This window comes from Pristis pectinata, chromosome 10, assembly GCF_009764475.1.
Source record: "Pristis pectinata isolate sPriPec2 chromosome 10, sPriPec2.1.pri, whole genome shotgun sequence".
Lineage (NCBI taxonomy): Eukaryota > Metazoa > Chordata > Chondrichthyes > Rhinopristiformes > Pristidae > Pristis > Pristis pectinata.
Window position 1 is genome coordinate 71241801 of NC_067414.1, and position 26513 is coordinate 71268313.

A 26513-nucleotide genomic window follows, 5' to 3' on the forward strand; every position below is an offset into this window, starting at 1 on the left:
TTAAACATTTCTATAAGGTCACCCCTCATTCTCCTACATTCCTAGGAATGAAGACCCATCCTGGCCAACCTTTCCCTATATCTCAGGCCCTCTAGTCCTGGCAACAACTTCATAAATCTTTTCTGCACTCTTTCCAGTTTAATCTTGTCTTTCCTATAACAGGGTGACCAAAACTGTACACCATGCTCAAATACGGCTTCACTAACGACTTATACAACTGCAACATAATGTCCCAAATCCTATACTCAATGCTGACTGATGAAGGCCAGCATGTTAAAAACCTTTTTCACCAGCCTGTGTACCTGTGATGCCACTTTCAACGAACTATGCACTTGTACTCCTAGGTCCCTCTGTTCCATTACACTCCCTAGTGCCCAACCATTCATAGTACAAGTCCCATGCTGGTTTGACCTCCCAAAATGCATCACCTCACACTTATCTGTATTGAAATCCATTTGCCACTCCTTGGCCCACTTCCCTAACTGATGAAGATCCCCCTGTAGCCTACAATAACCTTCTTCACTACCAACAACACCTCCTAATTTCGTGTCATTCGCAAACTTATTGATCAAACTTTGTGCATTCGCATCCACATCATTTAAGTAAATAACAAATAACAAGGATCCCAACACTGTGGCACACCACTAGTCACCAGCTTCCATTCCAAAAAAAAACCTTCAACCACCATCCTCTACTTCCTACCTCTGAGCCAATTTTGAATCCACCTAACTAGCTCTCCCCAGATACCATGGGATCTAACCTTCCACAGCAGCCTACCGTGTGTGATGGATATTCACTTTCCAGGCCCCAGGAAGGCTAATTGCTAAACTCAGCTTTTAGCACAGCAGCATGACCCGTCCAAAGGTCAAGAATTGGTTGCTCATTAAGCTAAAATCCCTTTTGCAAAAACAGCAGAAACTGTCCCAGGCTCAAGATGTTTGTTGTTTGCTAAGTTAAACTTCTAACCAATATTCCCCGCTCAGCCTCCTAACATAAACAAGAGAACAATGGGAGCCATGTTTACTTAATTAAACACTCCAGTCACTGGCCTGAAAATGTGGTTGAAAAAACATCACATTCCAATGATGTCAACTAGTGAAAAAAAGGTAAAAACGTTAGCAAGCAGAGGGAAGGGGTTACAGAAATAAGACCAAGAATTCATTCCTCAGCCTTTGGTTTTTGCGATGGCTGGCTTGTTCATCTGCAACTTGTTGGTATGACTTTGTAGCTTGCAAGAATTGTACTTGTGTTTGGAAATCATTTGTAAGTTACAAGTCGTTTTTAAGAATTACTTATTGGAATTAAACATGTCTTGCTTGAAATAGAATAAACTGTGTTTAAACTACATTGTTAGCTGGAAGTATGTTCTCCTTGGTTGGGAGGAGGGACCCACTGCTCGAAATACTGATTATTGACAGTTAGACCTTTCTGTAGGGACTAAAGTAGTGAAGTAAACTGGTCCTTAAAGTGTAGGTTGATACAGTACAATCTTTCTACAGTGAGGGTACTTATAGATGCTTGTGCCAGATAGAACTTAAAGTCTTGACTTAGTTTAGAGCTTTTGGACGGTACACTCAATATCATCACACATGTGGGACCTTGTCGAAGGCCTTGCTAAAGGCCAAATACACATCTATTGTTGTCTTGAATATTGTGGAAAAACATGAGGTAGGAAAAAGAATATTTGTAAATGGCGCCGAGAGACCTGGGTGTGTTCATACGAAAGTCATTGAAAGTGAACATGCAGGTACAACAAGCAATTAGAAAAGCCAACAGTACGTTGGCCTTTACTGGAAGAGGATTTGATTCAAGGGTAGAGAAGAGGCAGTCCAATTATATAGAGCTTTGGTGAGACAACATCTGAGATTGTGTATAGGTCTGATAACACTGCCGAAGGAAAGATATACTCACAAAAGCTTCCCGGATTGATTGCTGGGATGGTAATTTGTCATATGAGGAGTGATTAAAGAGGCCGGTCTGTACTATCTTGGGTTTAGAAGAGAGGTGATCTCATGGAAATATTGCACGATCCTAGGGAACACGTGGAGCTGACGGCCCGACAGCGGTGATGAGAACCAGGAAGTCAGTCTCAAAGGGGTTGATAATTCAGGACAGAGATGAAAAGAAATGTCTTCAGCAGAGAGAAATAAACATTTGGAATTCTCTACCCAAGGGAGCCACGGGGGGGGGGGGGGGGAGCGTGAGGAAGAGGGAGAGAGGTGGGGAGACCAGGAGAGAGTATGGATACAGGGGTGGTGTTATAATAAAGGGTTAATTATTAATCTTGTGCACGCTCACACCCATGAAATTTACAAAAATAATGGTGTGTGCATTAACGAGATTTACTAGAATAGTGGTGTGATCTCTTCTAATTATGACTGAGCTGTGCAAGTATATTGTAAACAGCATCTGCCGACCTTGCGACGTCCAATTATCAGGACTGTGGTATGCAGTTAGAAATAAGAATGGACTTTTCTGCTCGTGTATAAAACGAAGGGCTCCGGGGTTTTTCTTCGGACTTCACCGACGACCGGGGTCGTGACCGGTGCTTGAAACGTTGAGAACCCAAGCCTGTCGTCGACCTGCAGGAGTCCCCGACGAGCGAAGTAGGTGTAGGATCGGTTGCAAGGCAATTGGTTGTATAAGTATACTTATTGTCTGTATTGTCTGTTGCTATAATAAAGCCCTCATTCTATTAATGACATCTTGTCCTTTCTTTCGATTGCACATTAGTCCAGATTCCGAAACAACACTTTTCCAAGAGCACAGCGCTCACGCAACATGTGGTGAAGACAGGACCGGGGAAGGCGATTGCACGGCTCCTTTGCTTGAAATCATGCTTTTGGTCGGTTCCTCCCTCCCTCTACTCTTCCCAATGCACTTCCCCACTAATCTTCCCTTCGCTCCTTCCCCACACCGCTTGTACTTTCCACACCCCACTTCCCCTGCCTCTTTCCTTCTCTGCCTCCTCTCCACCTCCTTTCCCGACTCCCTTACCATTCTCGTACCTACCCGGCGGTTAACGCGTCTCCGCACGACCAGCCAACACGCGGCTCGCCATTCGCGCCTTTTCGCTGCTCGCTGCCAGGGAGCGCGAGGGGATCCCCAACCGTTTTGTGCTAATGAGTTTCGCTTATGCAAATAGAGTTCGTTTATGCTAATGAGTTTCGTTTATGCTAATATTGAGTTTATGCTAATGAGTTGCGTTTATGTTAATCAGCCTTCTCCAACGGACCCTGCTGAGGCTGGGCTGGGGCTGGTGGCCCTGATGACCTGGGAGCGGGGTGTTTGCGATCGGCGAGGCATGACCGCTTGGGCTGTGGGTGAGTGGTTATCGGGGTTCTGCGTCGATTCGTCCCCAGGGCTACCCTCCTTGTGTTAATGGTGCAGGACAGGGTGTCAGTGGTCAATAATGTAGGACCGCTTGAGAATGGGCATCTCTCCCCTTGATGAAGCCAGGGCTTTAGCCAGGGCCCGGGCTGTGCCATATCCCGGTGATGGGGCCAGGGCTTTAATAGGAGCCCGGCCAATCTCTCCCTTGTTGAGTGGAGGGGCGATTTCCAGCACTAAACTCATCTTTTCTCCCTTGAGCATTACAAAGAGACAGTTGCCTCTACAACTCCCTGATTTGCTCCTCAGTGTCAAAGCTCAGCCTAAAACCTCAACTGTACTTTCCTGGACTAGCTCCACATGCCTTGAATCACATGATATTTAAAAATCTATCAGTCTCTGACTTGAATGTACCCAGCAACTATGTTTCTGCAGTTCTCTGGGTGATGAAATTTTGGGTTGGAAGAGCATGCCAGAGAATTGCAAAGAGAGTTCTGATAGTTTTGGACCTGATACATTAACTCTGTTTCTCTCTCTACAAATGCTGCATGGCCTACTGAGTGTTTCCAGCATTTCTGTTGTTATTTCGTTTTGCAGCATCTGATTTTTTTTTTCATTTTCCTCTACCATTCTTTCAGACCAGACATTTCTCCATCTCTCCTTGCAGCCCACACTGCCAACTAGCTGTGTATCATCAGCAAACTTGTACATATTACACATGATCCAAATCATTGATACAGATTGTGAACAACGGGGGTGCCAGCTTTGTCTCCGCAGCATCCAGCTTGTCCAAGCCTCCCGCTTGTCCAAGCCTCCTAACCCAAAAATGACACGGTTCTTTTCTTTGTCCATTAACAATCTTCATGTTGGTGTATTACCCTCAATATCTTGTGCTCTAATTTTATGTAATAATGTTTTGTGTGGCACCTTATCAAAAGCCATCTGAGTGAAATGATTTGCTCTCATCTATCCCACTGTTTACAACCTGAAAAAAAAATTCCACCCAACTTATGAAACATGTTTTCCCATTCATAAACCCACGTTGACTCTGCTTAATCCTGTTGGTATTTCCTAAGTACCCTGTTACTGCATTCGTAGTAATGGGTTCCAGCATTTTCCCTTCTACTAATAACCAGCTACCTGGTTTATTGTTCTGTTTTCCCCTTCAGTTTTTAAAACAGTGACAGGTAGGTCAGAGGTTAAAAATTCATATAGATACTTTTTTTAGTTGAGTCATAGACCTTAAGAGCAGGGAGGTTGTGCTAGAAATGTAGTCAATGTTTGTTCTGACAGCTTGAATACGATATACATTTCTGATCACTGCATTGGAACAGAGATGTGGTTGCACTAGAGAGGCTGCAAAGGAAATTTCTGAGGATGTTGTCAGGACTGCAAAATTTTAATTATGAGGTTGGATTATTTTCTTTGGAAGCTGAGGGGAGATTTAATTGGTGTAAAATTCTGAGGGGTCTAGCTAGTAAATAGGAAGAACTTATTTCTCTTAGTTGAGGGATCAAAAGCCAGATTGTATGTGTTCAAAGCAATTATTCAAATGATTAGTGGGGAGATTCAAAGGATTACAAGGGTATATTATTACCCAAAGTGTGGTAGGGGTCTGCAATTCACTGCCTGAAAGGGTTAAGGATATAGAACACATTTAAAAATTGCCTGGAGATCTTAAGTAACTGTGACCTGCAAAGCCACAAGCCAACAGGACTGGAGGGCTTAAGTTACAAGGAGAGACTGAATAGGCTGGGGCTGTTTTCTCTGGAGCAAAGGAGGCTGAGGCAATGACTTTATAGAGGTTTATAAAATCATGAAGAGCATATTTCCCAGGTGTAAGTTGGGAGGGGAAAGATCTAAGGGGGACCTGAGGGGCAAGTTTTTCCACATAGAGGGTGGTGGATATATATGGAACGAGCTGCCAGAGGAACTGGTAGAGGCGGATACAGTAACAACATTTAAAAGGCATTTGGACAGGTTCATGGGCAGGAAAGGTTTAGAGACATAGGGGCCAAATGCAGGCAAATGGGACTAGCTCAAAAAGGCACCTTGGTTGGCATGGACGAGTTGGGCCGAAGAGCCTGTTCCTGTGCTGTATAACTCTATGACTCTATAAATGCAAGAAGGTAGGATAACTGTTTTTCTGCTGAGATAAACCCAATGCTTCCACCTGTACTGTAAATTTTCTTTGGTTATCTCTTTTCCAGGCAACTGGTGCCATAAGGTGGTACCTGCTAACTCATGAAGTTAACATTTCAAGGTACCTAGACAAGGGTGAATTTGAATCACAAGGCCCTCCACCCCCAAACACCAAAAAAAGTGCAGGATTTGCAATTAACCTGCACCGTGATTGGAATGCAGGCAATATTGAATTTTAATGTTGCTTTCTCATTATAATGACTTCTGCCTGCAGCTGGTGCTTACCTTGTCACTTGTTTGCTGCATGCATCATGCTGCCCAAAAGTTATTACTTTTTGACTTCAAACATAGCCTGCACCTTTTAAAGAGTGGGTGCTTGTGACTGCAAGGAATGATTGTCTTCTGGGAAATGGTGAACATTGCCACATTTGGAGAGCATGCTCTTCAAAACTTTGTACCCTACACTGTGGTCTTGGAGGAGGTGGAAAGGAGATGGTAATGACTGTACACAAAGCAAATATAACAGTGAAGATCAATGCTAGAAGTGCAACTTCCAAAGTCTTGGGATCAGTGTTGCTGGTCATTCAATGACCTTGCCTGAGTGATGAAGGTTGGTAAATGCATCTTCAAATATCACATTCTACCAACTACATCTCTTCAGCTGTTACTCAGTTACTAATCAGCATGAGGTAGGGCAGCCATGATCCTAACCAATTGGTCCACAACAGATCCCATCTCAGTGCAGACTGGAGTCAAGCAAGGCCATGTCATTGCCTTAGTACTTTTTCCCATGTTACTTGTCACAATGCTGCACCTCAGTCTGAACAAGCTTTACAGTAGAATGGAGCTAATCTACTGGATTAATGGGAAACTGTTCCTCGTACCATCCCTTCCACTTCAGAACCAAGATAACCCAGTGTCAGTATTCAAGATGCTTTATGCACATGCATGTTTGGAGGCCAAACTTCAAGGCATTGTTAGCCCATTTACTGAAGCAGAGGAGAAAATGAGCCTTGCATTTGGTGCTCACAAAACAAAGGTCCTCTACCAACCTGGTCCTGCTGTAAAACATCGTGATCTGACACAAGAGGTCCAAGACAAGACACTGGAAAACATAAACCACTTACTTTATCTTGGGAGCCACACCTCATTGAAGACAGACCTTGATAATGAAATACCTTCAGTGCATTGCCTTTGGCCATGTGAGGAAAAGTGTTTGAAAATCAAGACCTCAAATCTGGTACAAAGCTCATGGTCTATGGGGCATTGTTGATTTCTGCCCTCCTGTATGCTTCTGAGCTGTGGACTACTTACAGCAGACACCTCAAAGTATTGGAGAGTTATCAGTTGTGATATCTCTGCAAAATTCTTCAGATTCACTAGCAGGACAAGGATATTAATGTCGGCTTTCTTTCCCAGGCTAACAGTCCCAGCGTTAAGACCCTAATTACACTCAACTGGCTCTGTTGGATTAGAGAATTAGAGGGCATAGGTTTGAGGTGAGAGGAGTGACATTTAAAGGGGATCTGAGGAGTAAGTTTTTCACAAAGGGGGTGGTGGTTATCTGGACTGATCTGCTAGAGGAGGGGCTAGAGGTAGATACAATTACAACATTTAAAAGGCATTTGAACAGGTAATTAGGAAAGGCGTAAAGGGATACGGGTCTAATTCAGGCAAATGGGATTAGCGTAGATAGGCATCATGGTCAACATGGACAAAATGGGCCAAAAGGGCCTGTTTCTGTTCTGTACGATTCTTTGATATGCCATATCATTCACAACCAGATTCCCTATAATTCCCAGGCTCTGAAGAAGAGATTGATGTCCTCAGATCCCCAGTGACTCCTGGGAATCTCTGCTCTGTGACCACTCACAGAGATGGAGAAGGAGCATCTTAGATGACACTGACAACCTCGAGTCATTCTGGGAGCTTGAGCCCAATGGAGTGGAAGAGTACCACACCTCACATACTACCCACCTATCCTCCCTGAAAGCACACCCTGCATCATCTGTGGCAGAGCCTTCAGGTCCACAGAATTGTGGTGGAAACAAGTCTTCCTCAACCCCCAAAGGAATGCCTAATAAGAAGATTCAGAAATATATTACTGTGCTATTGCACAGTAATCCAGAGTGTGAGGATTTAAATCTCACCATGATTGATTTCAATTTTTCAAACTATTAATAAAAAAATCTAAGAAAATAACAGTAAGATGTTTCTGAAGTATTTGAACCTGCAATTTAATGCCTATATTTTCCTCACTAATTTAGAAAGTGAGCAGGTTCAAGAAACTGCTCCCAGTTTTCTTAAATGTTTACCATAAACTCAGGTTCATATGGGTAAAGGGAGCACTCTAGTGGTGGAACTTGAAAATCTGATATACATAAAATTTAACTAAAATGGAAATAATTCAAGCAGATTATTGAAGGCTTTAAGAGAACCTCAAAATAGATTTAAACCCACCAAAAACCTTGGCCAAAATTCCAGGGGTGAACAATCAAGAAATTACATGCAGAAAAAGTAAACCCAAAGTGCAAGAATGAAGTGTGGGAACACTGCAGTATCCAAACACATATATGGAGCAACTCCCTAAAACAATGTCACTTTCTTTTTGTTTATTTGTAAAGTAGGCCAGCTATGCCTAAATTTTCACTTGGATAAAAACTTAAGGATGATGGAGTACAACTTAAGCCTGCCTTTATTAGTGTGTATACCTTACTATAGTTTTTGGAAAATGTTTAGTAATAATGGTGAGATCCTTGATTGGAACTTTCTAATTTTGTACAGAAACCTGAATGACACTACACAACTTAAACTTCTAAAAGAGGTTGATGTAGGAGAAAATCAGAAGGTAGTTAGTTTGGGGGGCGGGGAGGGGAAACAAATCAAAATTGGTTCTGAAATGAGTAGCTGAAAGCTTTTCTGAAATGATTTCAGCAGCAGAGGTGCTTACGGCTGGAGTAATGTTTACTACTATTACCTTGCAATGACACCAATTTTTCTTAGTTGGTAGGTCATTAAAAATAAAGGTGGGTATCTCATTGGAATTTCACTTGTTAGGAAGAACCTGCTGATAGAAAAATGGGATGAATAGCTATATGTCAGAGAGTTTGGTTCTGTGCATGAATTGAATTGTATGATATCATCACATCAGTGTTAGTTAAATAAACCACATTTTTTAGATTGGGTTCTTGTCATTTATGGGAAATAACAAAAGACAAATTGGGCAGATCTTATCAACATTTGAACAAGTAAGCATAGGAAAATCCACATGTTATTAGTGTTATCACAACACTTCCTGTGGGTGGTCATTACCCCTGCAGTCAGTCATAATATCTTTTTTATAATTCCATTTTCACCATTGGCCATACGTTTATCAAACAATCTTCCTGTGCATTCAGGTTGATTTGAATACAGCCTTCATGTCTGTCTCTGGCTCAATATTGGAACTGTAGTTTTCAGCTACAAGATGACTATGAAGATAGAAGTACAGGTTGTAATCATTGAAAAACTTATTAACTATTAATTGTTTTTTATTTCAGGTATTTTAGTATTCACATGCATTTTGACTGTGAGAGCATTCTACTCATCAACTAATGTGATAAAGTTAACTTCAATAAATTTTAACTCTCAAGTTATTCAGAGTGATAAACTGTGGCTAGTAGAATTTTATGTCCATTGGTAAGTGAAATGATTTTTCTTAGTTGGTTGTGCGCTTTACTATTTGTGACGTAGTGCCTGGTGACTTTGATGTATATTGCAGGTGTGAACATTGTGAACGGTTTGTTCCAGAGTGGATTAAAGTAGCTCTTGCTCTGAAGGTAATTTGAATATGTAATTTAAAGTATATAACTTCGTCATTTTTGTTCCATACTACTTTGATTTATAATGGAGGCTGTCTTTGCTTTTGATTGTGAACAGGGTATTGTTAAAGTTGGTGCAATAGATGTGACTAAATATGCATCTATAGGACATCAATATGAAATTGAAGAATTTCCCACCATCAAGTTCTTTGGAGTTAATAAGAACAAGCCAGAAAAGTATTATGGTATACAGTTAATCTCTTCATAATGTTCACTATGAAATTTTAAAAAAGGAATTCAGTTTAAAATGCCTAAAATATAATTTGATTCATCAGGTGGAAGGTCAAGTGCAGCCATTACCAATGGAGTCCTTAATTCTATTCGGTTCATTGTAAGGGAGAGACTAATCGAAAAAAGCAGCATATGTGGATCTGAAGGACAGGTGAATAACATAATATTTTCTGTTTGTACGGCATCAATAGAATCAGTTTCTACACCACAAGGAATAGAGGCACAAACTTCCCACAGGAAACAAAAACTATGGATATCATTAATGGCCCTTTCCTATGTACCATTACATCACCAAGTAAGCATAAATATGCCCTATAATATTCTAAAAGCATTAGCAAACATCAATAAACACATTAAAAAATTTTTAAATCCAAAATGAAAATGATACCAGATAGCAAACTACGATTGAAACTTGCAAGCGGTGATTAGTTTTGAAATCACAAGGTGTAATTTTGTAAACAACAGCCACTCTTCAGTAGAAAAGCACACAGCAGGGAGCCACTTGACAAAACTGGTCTGAATACTGATCACCACATTTATACAGACAATGATTGCATGTCTACATGTATGTAGATATATTAGAAAAAATTGAAATGGGTCATAGCATGAACCTTGCAAGTATGGGGATCCACTGATAGCAAATCAGCAGATAACAAGGACATCATGTACTTCATCCAAAGAGTCCAAGAAAAAATATATACATATTCTATATTTATGCTACAAGTTCTGACTACTATATTGCTAAATATACACTAAGCAAATTTTGAGTTTCTGAAAATGATTGAGTATTTAGTGTTGTCCAAAAATGTTCTTGTGTCAGCAGAGTTATTTTCCTGGAGAGCTATCAAAAGTTGTCAAGGATTGGTTTATTGTCATTGGTAGTTGGACATTGGGTGATGAGCACTGGTTGACCATGCTCACAATGACACAGAGATAGGTGGAGTACAATGGAGGAAGAAGTGAAATTGTCTATTTTGGCAAGAAAAAAATAAGAAAACACATCATCCACATGATAACAGATTACATAGCTCTAAGATCAAGGTATCTGGGTGTTCTAAAGAATGATTCACAAAAGAATAGCATGCATCATATCCCTTAGAGTGATTGTAAACAAATGTAGGGAGATTATGCTTTAGTTATATAGATCATTGGTGAGGCTGTGTACAGTATTGACCTCCTCATTTAAGGAACATTAATGCAATGGGAACAGTTAAGCAAAGCTTTACTAGACTAATACCTGGAATGAGCAGGTTATTTTACAAGGAAAGGGTTGACAGGCTAAGCTTGTCTCTGCGGGAAATTAGAAGAGTGAGAGATGATTTGATTGAAGTGTTTGAGATCCTGAGGGGTCTTGAAAAAGTGAATGTGGAAAGGATGTTTCCTTTTCTGGGAAAATCCAAAGCAAGGGATCACTGTTTAAAAATAACAGTTTGTCTCTTTAATATAGGGATGAAGTGATTTTTTTTCTCTCCGATGGTCATTATTCTTTGCAATTCGCTTCCTCAAAGGTTGATGGAAGTAGACTCTCTGAATATTTTTAAAGCAGAGCTGGAAGATTCTTAATGAACAGGCAGCTGAAAGGTTATTGCAGGTAGGTGAGAATGCAGAGTTGATTACAGTCAGATCAGCCATGATCTTATATGTGACAGAGAAGGTTCAAGGGGTGAATGGAAAAATAAAATAGAAGATCTGAAGGCCTTCTAAGTGTTAGCTATTTTCAATATATCAGCAGCAATTTTCTTTGAAATAGTGTCGCCGAATAATGAATAAAGATGCGTTTGAACTGAACGATAGCAACTTTGATAACCAGGTGGCTGGAGGTGATGAAATATGGATTGTAGAGTTTTATGCACCTTGGTGTGAGCACTGTTTAAGGTGAGTAATAAAATTCCTTGCAATTTTTAGAATTACCACTTGTTTTTCTTGAAAATTATTTTAAACCAGCATTAATGTAGAACCAAGAAGTATTAAATTATTGCTGTTCACTTCATAAAGGTGTGGAACATCACTGCTTTTCTCCTTTCAGTACAAGCAATCAATTGTAATTTAGTGGAGTAACTGCCAACAAGTAATTGACATCAACATTGGGATTCTCCACATTTTAATTTTTCAAGATTGCACTTCTTATGGAGTGCAGCCCCAACTCATGCTGTTAATGTGAAGGATATTTGGGTGGATTGCCCAGCATTGAATTAATTTGTTAAACTCTGAAAACATGGTTAATAAAGACATCTTTTAGTTCATATTCTTCCAGCAATGTTGTATCTGGCTACATGGTGAGAAATTGTTTTGCCTATAAAAGCGCGAGCGGATGTGTGATTTGGTGCCAATATTGATGCTTACGCCACTAGCACGCAAAATTTTGTAAAATGAATCAGCACTGGCTGATGTGATAACTTCACCTCTTAAGAGGGGGAGCACTGAATCCACCCACCACTTGAAGTCAATGTAAGCTTAGGAACCTTTTCACAGCATCACGAGCATTGGAGTGCATGCCACCTTTCCCCGAAATAAACCATGAAACCTTGCGGAAAAAGGTGGTCAGTCTTAAGGAAATACTGCACATCAGGAGCACATCAAGGCCCTTTCTCTTTGAGCTAAGTTGAAACAGCCAGAGAGGTCATGACCTGTAGTGATGGCCCAGGAACCCGGTTGGTGCTGTATAAAGTGATTATCTGCTCTAGGTCATTGGAAACAAAAAAAAATCCTATCTGCTCACAGATACTTGACTATACTATGGGACTCAATAAAACACATTTACTGATGTTTACCATTTTATAGACAGACGTGGAAATATATCCATTATCACTCTTCCCTATTTCTCACAGGCCAAGGTAGATCAACAACTTCGAGCTGCAGCAGCAAACTGGACATTAGTTTTTCCATGCCAAGAGGTTCATAGGGTTGGAGGAGAGTGTAGGTGATCACGGTCTTGGCTGTTAGAGTCGTTAGCTAGTGGTTGAATGGCAATCATTGAAGTCCATGTTTTTTTCATATCAAATCTACTTTCTCACATCACACCTCTTTTTATTACACAATCTCATCTCCCTGAGAACATCTAGTTGTTTCAGAACTCCCCTTTGTATATATGCTCCCCCCACCAACTTATTCCAGTCACACCTCATCTCAGCTACACGAAACATACAGCTGGCCAGGTCCCAGTTAATGAACTGCAAGGAAAAGGTGCATTTTCACGCCACCTGTCACTCCCACCACTGGACTCACAGAGGTAAGTTGGGGCAGCATTTAGGCACGTGCAGAGCATCATTCAATATCTCTTCCACAACCTAGACAAGTCTTAGGATACCATGGTGTATTGAGGTAAGATGGTTAGCTCTGCATTTAGAACCTCTGAGTTTTGTTGCAGTATTAATAATTAAGTGACTGGTGAGGTTATTTTCTGATCAACTGTGGCTCTCAGAATGCTTCTTACAGGAAATGGACAATTGTAATGCCGTTAAGTATAAAGGAAATGTTGGGTCTTCCACAATGAAAATGGAAATGCCAGACACCAGTGTGTTACATTGTAAATTTAATAGCTGACAGCATATGGACTTGGATACAGGGTACAGGCTCAGGACTCTGAGGGGGCGTTGTGACAACATGTTTAGGGAGAAGTCTCTCTTTGCCATCTCCTAGCATTCTCTTCCTTCTGTTGTTATACAGCAGGGAAGGGCTGTGTCCTCATGGTGGCCCAATAATGCAGCATCAAAGAGTTGATGATGAAGCATGAGATACACTGGAGAACATTGCAGCGTGGTGCGTGAGCGAATCAAAAAAAAGTAGAATGCCAGTAGCACTTTGTTTTCCATTAAACTCCTGCATCCTCTTGGGGTCAATTCCCCAGGCTACAGTTGTCACTCTGTTCTCCAACATGAACAGGAGACTGGTCAGCATTTAGCCTTTGTTGCCTCAAAAGCAGTCAGTTTCTCTGATACAGGTTCTGAAATGTGATGGGTTCTGTGAACTACCCAAAGATGAAAATATGCCCTCATGAGGAAGCTGACGAAGTTTCCACTAAATGCGATTAGTTCCCAACTGCATTTTTGCAGTCAGTTTTGTGTCAAAATCAATCACGTAACACTTTAATAACGGGCTGCATGATTGAATTTCTAGGCTGAGTTTCTTAGAAATGCCAGCTATCCCTGTGCATGAACTATGTAGTTTGTTCCCCATTAAGTAAGCTTTAACACTGTTGTAAGATAAATCCAAAAATGTTTAAGAACCTGTAACACGATATTAGAAGTTTGCAAACAGTACTTGCTTATTTCATAATAATGGATGTCAGCATCATATAAAGAAAAAAAATCATGCAAAGGAAAATCACCCAACAACTTTTTAAATGCCCTTCAAAATTTCAGCCACCTTCAATGAGATTCCAGCACCAAATACCATCTTCCCTTCCCCTTTCAGCATCCTAAGGGACAGTCTACTTTTCTGTCTCTGCCAGCTGCTCCCCTTCTCATGGCACTTTCCCAGTGCAACCGCAGAAGGTACAACATTTGCTCTTTTACCTATTCATCCTTTCCCACCATTAAGGGACCCAAACAGTTCTTTCAGGTGAGTAAGTTGCATTTCTTCCAATCTATGGTTACATTATCTTTTCTATATTGGAGATACTTAAAGCAGATTGAGCGACTGCTTTGTTGAGCACCTCATTCAGACTGCATGGCAGTCCTGAGCTTTCAATTGCTTGTCACTTTTAATTCTCTATTCTACTCCCACTCTGACCTACCTGTTGTTTGTGTCCTGCACTGTCTTAATGATGCCCAATGTAATCTTGAGGAACAACTGTCATCTGTAAACATGGCGACTTTGGGACTTCAAATTCAACTATTTCAAATACTTCTTTTCCTCTCTATCAGTACTGGCCAGTTCTGCTGGTGGTTTTCCACCTGTAATATTCACTCTGTTTGTCTTTCTCCACTGACACTGCCTGATCTGTTGGGCATTTCCTAAAGCTCTGAACTGCATTTTATAGCTTTTATGTGTCCCTTTGCTTGTTTCCTTTCTTTCCAATGGTTTCATTAATAGCCAACCACAGGAATTATAGCCCAACGCTATTGGAAATATTCCCTTTCTCCTGACAGTCCCTCCTCCACCCTCCCTGCAACTTAAAACTATCTTCTTTTCTCCCCCCAGTTCTGATGAAGGGTATTTGACCTGAAAAATTAACTGTTTCAGTTCCACAAATGCTGCTTGACCTGTTGAATGTTTCCAGAATTTTCTGCTTTTATTTCAGATTTCCAGCATCTGCAGTTTTTTTTTAATTTTGTCAACCTTTTAAACATATTTGGGCAGTTAATATTACAGTATAATAAAAGGATAAGTAACTTCTGAAATAAAATGTTGAAAATGCATGTTAAATGAGGAACAATGCACTTAAAGGAAAACAAAAAGAAAAATAAAATGTTTATAATATAATAATTACTGTTTTAGCTTTTGGAAGTTATTTTTGTATCAGCATTCTACTGAAGCACTACTTTTATCCCTATAATTCTATAATTTAGCATTTAAGAGAACTATTATGTTTTGTCAGTCAAGAACCCACATGGACTAATGCAGTTGTAGAACTAGCAAGACGGACCAAGGGAAAGATCCATCTTGCAGCTGTGGATTCTTCAATAAATGTGATGTTAGCCACTCGATTTGGGGTGAGCATTTAGATATAATTTTAAGTGTTTATAGCACAAAATAGGCAACTTCGCATGTATCTAAAACTATGCAACCATAGAGTCATTAGAAGTCTAACAAATCAGGAAGTAAGCTTTCCACTGTCAAAATTTTCCTGCACTTCTATCTCCTTGACACCATTTTTATTTACGTGTGTCATTTTTCTCAATTTCCCTTCTCTGAGCTGTTATCATTGCATCATAACAATCAGCAGATGCCTTTCAGACCATTTCAGCTGTCAAGTGGTTTACTGCATCATCTTTATTTTACCTACTTTTATCATTGTTCTTCTCTAGATTCCTTCCTGTAATGTGTGCTGTTGGTAATTTATTTTTCCTGTATAGTGAAGTCTCTACAGCTCTTTCTCAACTTTATTAATCATCTGGGTATGTTTCTTGTCCCTCACTTCATTCAATTGTCTTTGCACTCCCCGGCCTGTGCAGCTTGATTTGCCTTTCATCAATGTAATTAAATCCTCTCAATGTAACATACAGCCATTTCAAGCATAAACAATATATTTGTAAAAGTCAAGTTATGCAAAATTGCTACAGAGGAAATTCCAGCAAGTAGCTGATATTACAATTTTTAATTACATTCATTCCATTTAAGGCCATAGTCTATTTATTCCATCATCTTTCCTTTTTCTCAGTTGGCCTCTTCTAACGACTTACTCAGAACATTCAGTGTAAATCTAAGAAATTTTCTGTAACAATTTCCATGTTTCAGGTTCATTAATTTGATGAACAATAAGATGTCAGCGTTTTGACCTTGGTCTATACCATATTTTCACTGTTTATCCTTACTGATTTTGGTGAGGAAGAACAGATTATTTAATTATTCATTATAATTCTAAAGGAATTGTTGTTACTTCCTAGATACAACAAGTTCCAACGATTAAGATATTTCAAACAAACAAAAAAATTGTTGACTATAATGGTGAGAAATCTGCACCCAGCATTATTGCTGCAGGACTTGAGCTGTATTCTAAGATGCCACTATATAAGCCATTTCAGGTAAGAATTGGGCTTGGAAAGAAACATCTCTGAATGATGAAATATAGGGGTAAATTTGCAAATAATAGAACAGCAAGGTAGACACAGATGACTTATAATTGGAAAATTTAAGTTATACTCTGAAGCATTGTACAGTATAGTCATGTATCAGGATTCCTTCCATTATAAGTTTTGCCTAGTATACCTATTAGAGACCAGCTTTTCTATGTCAAAGAGATCAACTATAGCGACAGACATTCTTTCACTACAGCATTTTTCGTAGCACTTTTTGATTTTTTTTCCTATACCTATTGATGGTAATATAATTACATTGCAAAAACTACTACAGGAAGATAGGATATGGCTTTCTGGGTTCTATACAGGCAGAACCCGGGTTATGACAGGGTTCCGATCCTGAGAACTGTTCGTAACCCAAAATGTTCATAAGTTGGAAATGAACAAAAGCAGTGTGTGGGAGAGAATCACAGAAATGGCTGTGACAGAAGAGCGAGCAGGTGTGGGAAGAGTGGCTGCTAGCCAGCCTCACTGACTCAGTGAGTGAGTGAGTTTGCTCAGCAATCCCAGGTCTGCTCAGCTCTACCCAGGCCCCAATTGTTGTGGCTTGTTGTGGGTGGAGAGAGAAGGCATGCGGAATTGCCCCTTTCCCATCTGGCAGAAGATGTCTGTTGCCCCACAGCAGCTGGCAAATCCCTCCCCATCCATCCTGCTGGTCTCCCAAATCCTCGTTTGTAACAATAAATTTCATGACATATAAGTCAGTGATAATAAACCTGATTCTGATTCTGTCCGTAAGTTGGGCATTCATAACTCACGGAGGACCTGTACGTTTAGTGAATCAGTATATTTGGCAGGTACATTATGATGGTGTAACGAATTTTTTTATTTGATAAATTAAATCAACTACCACTTTCTTTCCCATACAGTATTTTTGCCAACAAAAATATATCTTCAATTAGAGCAATTTATATAAGTCCATAAAAGGAACATTTGGAATATGGTTGTAAATTTTTTATGTTGTGTGTGATACACCAAGCAATAGTTACAAGTTCTGTTTAATATATCACAGGTGAATAGACACAAAAATAATTCACATTAGACTTCCAAACACTTGAAGCCAGCAGACTAAAACAAAGCTGTATGTTTTTGTTTATTTTGATACAGATTAATTTTTTGAAAAAGTGAGTTAAAATATTTTGTTGGTGATCTTGTTCATCCCAAGGAATTTTTGTAAAATTTTCAGCGCTGAAAGTAATCTCCTTTAAGGATGTTAATGCATTTAAAAGTAGTTCAGAGAAGGTTCACTAATACCTGAAGTGGGCGGGTTCTCTTATGAAGAATAGTTGGACAGGCTAAGGCTTGTATCCTGGAGTTTAGAAGAGTGACAAGGGACTTGGTTGAAATATATAATATTCAGAAGCATCTCGACAGGGTGGATGTTGAGAGGATATTTCCTCTTGCGGGAAAATTAGACCTATGGGCTATTTAAAAATAAGGGGTTGCCTATTTCAAACAGAGAAGAAGCAGAATTATTTCTCTGAGGACCATGAGTCTTTGGAACTCTCTTCCTTGAAGGATGGTGGAAGCAGAGTCTTGAATATTCTTAGGGTGGAAGAAAATAGATTCTTGATAGGTAGGGTGGTGAAGGATTACTTCAGGTAGATGAGAGGCAGAATTGAGGTTACTATCAGATCAGCCATGATCTTGTCAAAGAGCAGAGCAGAGCCAAGTGGCCTATTCCTGCTCCTAGTTCATATATTTGAATGTAGGATGCTCTTGAGCTACCTACTAGTTAAAGCAATTCTTATTGTACATAAGCCAAATAAATAGATGTTTGGGTTAGATGTCTCTCAAAACTAAAGGCTTGAAATCATTCCTGAAAATCATTTATATGTATAGTACATGTACTAATATTTATTTGAAATAGCTAGAAAAATAAAGTTCCATACTATTGATATTTGCCTGGCTTTGAAATATTTTGAGACAACAGCATGACATTGGGATCACCTGGTTAGGTGATCCCAATCACTAAGAATTGATGAATCTGTCACATTATTTCAGATTTAGCTTGATGTCCAATCATTATCACTTCCCGATAATTTAATCGCACGACAATCCTTTCTGTTGTCAGATTTATGAAATGATGCCATAATGTCAAAATCTAAAATTGCTTTACATTTTATTTTAATTTGTTTTAGCAAATGGTCAGTGAAGAAATATTAAAGACTGTCTGTGGTCTCCGGGTATTATGTATTATTGCCGTACTGCCTCACATTTCTGACACAGGTATCTTATTCAGTTGAATGATACAAAATTGTATTTTGTAGATTTCCTGTATGTGTTTAATTGTTTTTAATGAGACCTCTCTGTTACCAGGGAATAGTGGCAGAAGTGATTATCTGGGTCTACTGATGAAAATAGCACACAAGTACAAGAAGAAAAAATGGGGGTAAGTGACTGCCAATGGGTGTTTTTGTTTGTTGAATTGACAATTAATATGAGTGTTCACTAAGAAGAAGCATACTGATTTCCTTCAAGTTGAAAAGACTCATTACCAAGATGACAGCGTTCACCTTTCGGTAAGTAGCTCCTTGAATGGTTCCAAGAAGTTCGCTTTTTTTTGTTATTTGGGCAGTATGGATGCAAATTTGCTTTAAGTTTGGGATGTGCCATTGTAAGTACAATGTTCCATGTATGGAAAGTATGAAGAGTAGCTAGAACATAACATCAGTATTTTCTATATGATTTGATTCCAGTGCTAACAGGTAAGACTAAAACAATATAGCCAGTAAGTTCAACTTGCATTGTGGCTCACTTTTATCAGCCAGGAGAGCCCTCTCCTTTCCCCATCCCTTTCCACCACTTGGACTATTTGAGTACACTCCTGAGATTTGACCCATTGAATAAGTGCCTGTTCCGAGTTACAATGTGTTCATCTAAAGGGACAATTATCCAGCAACTAATGTCTTGAGGAGTTGTATGTTTGGAGCAGATACACGTGTAAGATACCCAGATGGGTTTGAGCCTGTCAAGTTGGTAAAGACACTAAGTTGGTTGATTAATATGTTAGCTTGTTCCAGTCTCACCAATCATGGCATCATGATTATCATAGAAGCACATAATGGAGTAACTGAGCTAATAGTTATAATACCCTTGAATTCATCATCTGATGGTGCAATTTGCATTAACAAATAACTACATTTACAACCACAGGCAAATTGTACTCCTGCGCTAACATGCAAGGTTACCAAGGTCATCAAAGTGACCAAAGGATTTTCTTTTCTATTGTAGTAACCCGTCCTGTGATTGATGTGGCAGCTTTTTTATCGCCAGTTAATTCTGCCGGTACTGAAGAACTGATTCCATTGCCTGGTGCAATAACTGGGAGGCACGACTCACTAAGGTTCAGAACAAGCAAGATAACTGTAGCTACCATTAAGGGGATCATCAATTCCTTGAAGATCTGCTAACATTTGATTTGTGTAGTAGTGTAGTTATCAAGCAGTGTAGGTTCCTCACACAGTAGGTGGTGATGGGAAAAAAAAATTCTAATCTGACTTCTAGGCTTCATCGAAAATCATGTTGTTCCTAAGCACCAGGGCTTTATCTTAATGCTCAATGTGATAGAATGAGGAGAAGGACAACTGAGGAGGTCAACCTTTTAGTAAAGGCAGGTAGAAAGTGGTGAGAGGTAATCAAGCAGGATGCCCTGCACTTTGAATCAGTTCCCTTTTAGGTATCTCTGTAAGAAGTAATGCTCGAAGTAAAATTGCTTTTCTGAAGAGGTCCTCAAAGTAATATACCATATCTGGAGGCAGTATTCTAAACATTGTCACCTGGGACAGTGGCTTTCATGGTGATCATCAATTTCTATGCAGTTTGAGATGGAATCTCTCAGAACTTAGTGCAGCTTGAAATACTTTGCTGTACATCCATTGTAGTAGAGTGGCAGTCTTTAAAGGCGCATTCCCCATCGCAGCCAGACATGAGCAACACACATTACGGATGGAGGAGGGAGAGGGAGGGAGTCCCACAATTTTCAGATGGACATCAGAGGCCAAGAGAGCAGAGATAAAAACAAGGTGGGAAGCCCTGTGTGGCAGGAGACCCACTATGGCCGCCAATCCCAGAGTGTGGTAGGAAGTGGTCACGGTGGTGTCCTCCAGGAATGAATCTCCCTATATAAAGGAGCACATGTGGAAGAATTTTAATAATCTCACAAGATATGACAAGATGAGCTCTAGACCAATAATAAAAATACTATTTATATTGGAGACATTCTCACTCTCGCACCTAGTCATATCTGTGACTCCAGCCACACAACTTACCCTCTCTATCACCATATCCCTCATCCTCTCCAACACCATACTCCCCATCTTCTCTTACACCATACCCCCAACCTTGTCCTACACCACTGACACTCCAAAGGTGGGTTAATGAGAAGGTTACTCAGTGTTCTTCATTTTCCTTTCTCTTGCTATCCAACATCTCAGGACAGGCTATCTCCAGAAGAGAAGGAGATGGAGAATGAGAGGAAACTAAAGAGAGAAGGACAATGAAGGAAGGGGTGATGTGTCATTGTGTATGACACCTCAGAGTACAACCTCAGATTGATATCATTTGGGATGCACAAATATGTTTAGAGGAATGCATGTCACAGAGAGATACACCAGGCGCTAGCAGGCTACAGTCTGACACAAGTTGTAGAGTAACTGGAGCTTGCTAGATGGTGGTCCACGTACCCAGAGGACCCATATTGACAAGGCTGATGCGGATGCATTGTGAGCTGGTTGGTGAGCTGTCAGGCCTGTATCACCAAGTGCAGGAGAAGACTTGGAGATGGAAGAGTTCATCTGTAAGCTACCTCAGGGGGTCGTGTAGAGCCAAATGACTCTGGAGACTGTACATGTTTCTTTTCTGGGTATCAGCCACAACCATTTCACAGGGTGCCCACTAGTTCAGTTAACAGCTGTTGTGGAGGCAGGTGTGGAAGTCACACAAAATCTTGCTGATCCCAGGCAGTCTTGTCCTGATCCAACCAGAAGTCAGGCCCCTGCCAAATGGAAGCAACTTGAGGCTCTGAAGGAGCAGGGACCTGTCTGCAGGGAGCAGCTTCATGTCCTCATTGAGCAGAGGGTGCCACAAATGAGCAGGTTAGTGTTCTCATTGAGCAGTGAGATACCAGTCATGAGCAAATTGTTGTGGCCACAAGGTTACTATCCACGAGCAGATTACAGTTCTACATGAGAAAAAGAATGCTGCATGTGAGGAGTTAATTGTTCACCATGATGATGCCCATGAGATCTGAGGCTGTCCAGCCAGGTCTTCCAATGCCTAAAGCGTGGCCCTTTAAAGAGGATGTTTGCAACTTGTAACCTAGAGAATTTGTGGAACCATGAGGAAATTAAATGTGAGAATGAGGACTAGATATGAAAATCTGTGATCTACACACATCACTGTCCATGGGTTGTATGAAGACCAATCCATCTTTTGGCAAGCATGCTGTCTCGCAGTGAGGTGTTTGTGGGTGGTGTGACAGGGAGCAGAGGGAGGTGAGTAATTGGAATTATGCATGCTCCCATTTGGTTTGATGATCCTGGAATTGTTAAGGTACTACTTTCTGCCACAGGAAAGTGTAAGTGAATGTCTTGTAGTATTGGGTGGTCTGTCTTGCATGGCTGAATATAGCAGTGTATTGATATTGTGTGATTGTGGGAGGGAGGCTTGCAATCATGGTAAGTATAAGGATGTGGTGGCGGACTTGAATGCTAGATACTGTATCATTGATACTGGAGTGATGGGGATGTGGTGCATTGAGCACTTTGTGAAACTAGTGGTTCAGTTTATGGGAGGTAGAATTTGAAAATGTAATCACTGACTGTGACTGTGCATGTGAGGTTGATGAACTTTTTGACTCACTGTGTCTATTTTCTTGCATTGACCTCAATTGCTGACAACTGTCACTGCCACTTTAACATTTGCCAAGAGAGATTTCTGGCTTTCTGTGAGTGGATAACCTATTCCAGTTTATGGTGCTTTAATACTGCTGAAAAATCTGGCAGTTTTCTCTCGCCTGTGTTCAACTGTGGCTTCCAGCAAACGTCAAAGATCTGTGTACTGATATCCACTACTGGTTTCAGCAATAAATTATGTCCCCTTTCGGAGGTGCAGGTTGAGTTAAATAAGCACTGCCTAAGTTTATTCGGTACTAACTACTGAGAGATTCCCCCCTTGATGAAACATTGAAGCCAGCATGGTTTTTGCACATTGATTGGTAATGAAGTTGTAGGATGAGGTCTGCGTGCAACCTGCTCGTTGCAGCCTGGGTTGTTTGTGCGTCACAGTCCCAGCATCCATTGTCACCAACTATTAATTTAGCTTCAGAAAGCTCTGCTTAAAGCCTTCAATTCAGAATCCAGCATGCATAGCACCACAATTAACTCAGTTAACAACATCTGCCAGACGTGGATCAGATCCCCTATTACTTCTTACTAGTATATTTTATCGCTAATACAATCTGACATCATCTGTGTACTTGCAGACAATTTCCTGCAAATATCCCTATGATTCTTTCTAACCAATCTCCTCCAACTTGTATCAAGTTACTGGTGGTCTTGTAGCTTCAAAGTTCTAATCTATTATATTTTTTGAATACCAGTATAACATGCTTTAGGATCATTTAGAGATACGCAAAAACTGTTAAATGTGAAAATAATATTGCATGGTTTTGGACAATTCACAGTTCTTTGAACAAGCAAATGTCATCTGGACCAACATGATCAGAATTGTGATCAATCTTTTATTATTAAAGTGCTCCAGAGAGCTGTGGATGTTCACTCATTGAGTATGTTCAAGGATGAGGCTGATAGGTACCTGGGCATCACGGAGTAGGGTTATGCAGATCATGATAGTGGATATTAAGGAATCAAGAAATATGGGGACAGTGCAGGAAAATAGCAGTGAGGTAATGGAGCAGCCATGATCATGATCAATGGAGGAGCAGGCATGAAGGGCCAAATAGCCTACTCCGCCTATTTATTATGTTCTTAAAATTAGCTATGCTTTAATTGAATTGCAGATCAGGCTTGAGGGCAAAATGATCTACTGTTGCTTCTGTTTATATTCTTTATGTCCATATGTTTTAAAACTTTTTCAATTTTCAATTAACTTTGAAGCTATGTCCATGTGACTATTTATGAATTAAAAAACAATAATTAATTTTGTTTGTGATGTTAATGTGGCAATGTTATTGTTCTCATTTTAGCTGGCTGTGGACAGAATCTGGGGCTCAGCCAAAGTTGGAAAGTGCATTGGGTATCGGCGGCCTTGCATATCCTAACATAATAGCTATTGATCCAAGAAGGAAAAAATATATGTTCTTGAAAGGGTCATTCAGTGAACGTGGAATAGCTGAATTCTTTAGGTAATAATTTAAACCTAAGCCTAAAACTATCAAGTAAGTTTTTGGGTTTTAATCACAGTTATGTGCAGTTTTGAGTGTCCTTTGAAAACAATCTCAAAACAATAGCATGCAGAAGGGGTTTGTTAAGATGATACTACAGCCCTCCATTCAGGCAATATCCTGGTGAATCTCTTCTGCACTCTCTCTCTATTGCTACCTCATCCTTCCTGTAGTTGACCAGAACCATACACAATACTCCAAGTGTGGTCTAATCAGTGTATTGTACAGCTGCAAAATGGCACCCCAACTCTTTTATTCAGCACCTCAACCTATGAAGGGAAGCATACCAAATGCCTTCTTCATTACCTTGTCCACCTGTGTTGGCACTTTCAGTGACCTATGGACTTGTACCCCAAAGTCCCTCTGTACATCAATGCTCCTAAGATCCCTGCCATTTATTCTATATGTCCTACCAGAACTTCCCAGAGTGCATTCACACTTGTCTGGATTAAATCCCACCTGTTACTATTCTGACTAATTTTCCAGCTAATCTGTGTCGCACTGTATCCTTAGACAATCAACTTCACAATCTATGACTCCACCAATTTTGGTGTCATCTGCAAACTTATTAATCAGACCACCCACATTCTCATCCAAGTCATATTACAAACAACAAAGGTCCCAGCACCAATCCCTGCAGTACACCACTTGTGACAGACTTCCACCACTACCCTCTGCCCCCTATCATCAAGCTAATTTTGGATCCAGTTTGCCAACATGCCTTGGAAACCTTGTGCCTTAACCTTCTGGATCACCTTACCTTGCGGGACCTTGTCAAAACCCTTGTACTGTTAATTTCACGAATTCTCAGCCTGATTAAAGACTTACTTGATTGCTTTCATTCATTCAGATTCTTGGGTCTCTGGATATCCTTGCTGGGATGTTTTTCGTTCTACTTTACACACAGATTTTAAAAGGCTAACATTTAAAAACAAACCAATTAATAACAGACACCATTTGATGCCCTGCCACCACAAATTTCCACTGAATATGATTTTTTTTTAACAGCAGTTTTTTTTATTCTGGTTTAGATATATTGTTTTTCCTATGAGTTGCAGTACTTTTCAGGATTAACATTTACATGCTGCCTCTGGTGCCTACATCACTACTTAGTCTATGGTCTTCTTAAATCACATTTGCATTGCCTACTGCTTCTTTAGAGTGAATTATGACTTATTTGCTCTTTAAAGGCCTTTCTAACACAATAGTGTTTGCATGATCAACTTAGCATAGTTAGGGGAAGGTGTTTTTATTTAGAACATTTTAGAAACAAAATCTTAAATATATTGTAAAATGTTGTCACAATTAAATCATAATTGATTCATATAAGATAATTGATTCAAATAGGTTGCATAACATGCAAAATAGTATGAATATTTTGGAAGGATTTAACAGTAAAATTGGTGTGATGTATTCCCATTAATGATGAAATAGAGTTAAATCTAATTGTGAAGAAGGTTTCCCTTCAATTTACTGAAGTAACCTTAGTGTTTTAATTATTCCTAAACAATAGAAAACTATCTATGGGACATGTATCCAGAATACCAATGAGTGATGATTTCCCAAAAGTCAAAACAGTGAAATGCTGGGATAGCAAAGAGGGAGAAGTAAGTTTCTCTTATTTACTTACACTTAGATATGCAGATAAATTACTTCAAAAATAACTTAATGTATTATCTGTCATTTTTGTCTAAATAATTAAAAATTACATAATTTGGTTAAAACACAAGGCATTAAAGTTCTTATTTGAAAGAAAGCATTCTGGTGCTGTGCATGGGATGTGGGCCGGATTACTCTGGTGTCGCAAATGAATAATTTCATCAGTACATATTGCGCAAGACTTAGTGTGCAGAAGCATAATGACTTATAATGTTTAGTGCATCGTGCACATTAAATGTGCATAAGTTTGCGACTGAATCTGCACCATATGATGTTTTGGCTGGAGTTCTTAAAGCACCCATGTTCAACTGCAACTGCTTTGGAAGTTGCGGGATGGTTTAGAAAGAATGCTGAGATGGACATTGCAGTAGACATCCTTCTTGCTCTGATAATGATATGGGCATCATTGTGGCAGATGTGGGCACCAGAAAGGGAAATTGAAGCAGTCAGGCACCCCAAAAAATACACAAGGCCTCACCTGTATAATAAGCTGAAATGCAATTCATTGTTGCAATTAAGTTGAGCCTTTGATGTCTACTGTAAAGGATTGTCAGAAAATATGTGGATACCAGTGTGCTCCTCTAAGTAGCACACAAGCAGGCCTAGTGCCTTCTGCTAGTACCTGCTTTCCTGCACATTTGCCAGATAGTTTCTTTGGAGTAAGTATGGAGTCCAATGTGGCAAAAGTGCCATTAAATCTGCAATGTTTGATAACGGATACTATCACTGCATGCCCAACATCATTTATGCATTAGTGCATTATGCAACTGAAAATCTGCAATCCAAAGTTTCAGATCCTGATTGGATTTAACATTTGATTTCACACCACTATTCAATCCAATACCACATCATAAAAATCAGGCAGGATGCAGTTGAAGTTCTAGGCCAGAGACTTTGTTCACTGTGGTGTCTATATTGGACTTAAAAGATTAAACCAGCTGTTTGGTAAACATACCAAACAGCCTGTTCCATCAACAGTGTACTGTATGTAGTTCTGAAACATCACATAAGATTTAAGCCATTGCATTCTTAAAAAAAGATGTAAATGGAATCCCTGTGGTTGTATTGATAGGGTTAGGTAGGGATTTGGTTAAGTGCTATTACTTGGGACTGGCTAGTGGTAGTGGACCAAAGAGATGATTAAAC

General features: G+C 39.9%; 1 protein-coding gene across 1 annotated transcript; it reads left to right on the forward strand.

Moving 5' to 3' along the window:
- The first annotated feature begins 1690 nt into the window (after positions 1 to 1690).
- Positions 1691 to 23743, forward strand: LOC127575499 (protein disulfide-isomerase A6-like). The gene is made up of 9 exons (XM_052025434.1): positions 1691 to 1747; positions 3221 to 3323; positions 9012 to 9150; positions 9233 to 9290; positions 9391 to 9517; positions 9608 to 9714; positions 18445 to 18532; positions 18623 to 18695; positions 23511 to 23743. Exons 1-9 carry the CDS (start codon positions 1691 to 1693, stop codon positions 23671 to 23673), a joined length of 915 nt encoding a protein of 304 aa, XP_051881394.1. The 3' UTR covers positions 23674 to 23743.
- The last annotated feature ends 2770 nt before the right edge of the window (positions 23744 to 26513 follow it).

Bases quoted from the DNA above. Each gene is read 5' to 3' on its own strand.
- LOC127575499 (XM_052025434.1), top strand. From the start codon at position 1,691: ATGGCGCCGAGAGACCTGGGTGTGTTCATACGAAAGTCATTGAAAGTG. The intron at 9,151-9,232 runs GTAAGTGAAATG...TGTATATTGCAG, and splicing joins GTAGAATTTTATGTCCATTG to GTGTGAACATTGTGAACGGT. The intron at 9,518-9,607 runs GTATACAGTTAA...TTGATTCATCAG, and splicing joins CAAGCCAGAAAAGTATTATG to GTGGAAGGTCAAGTGCAGCC.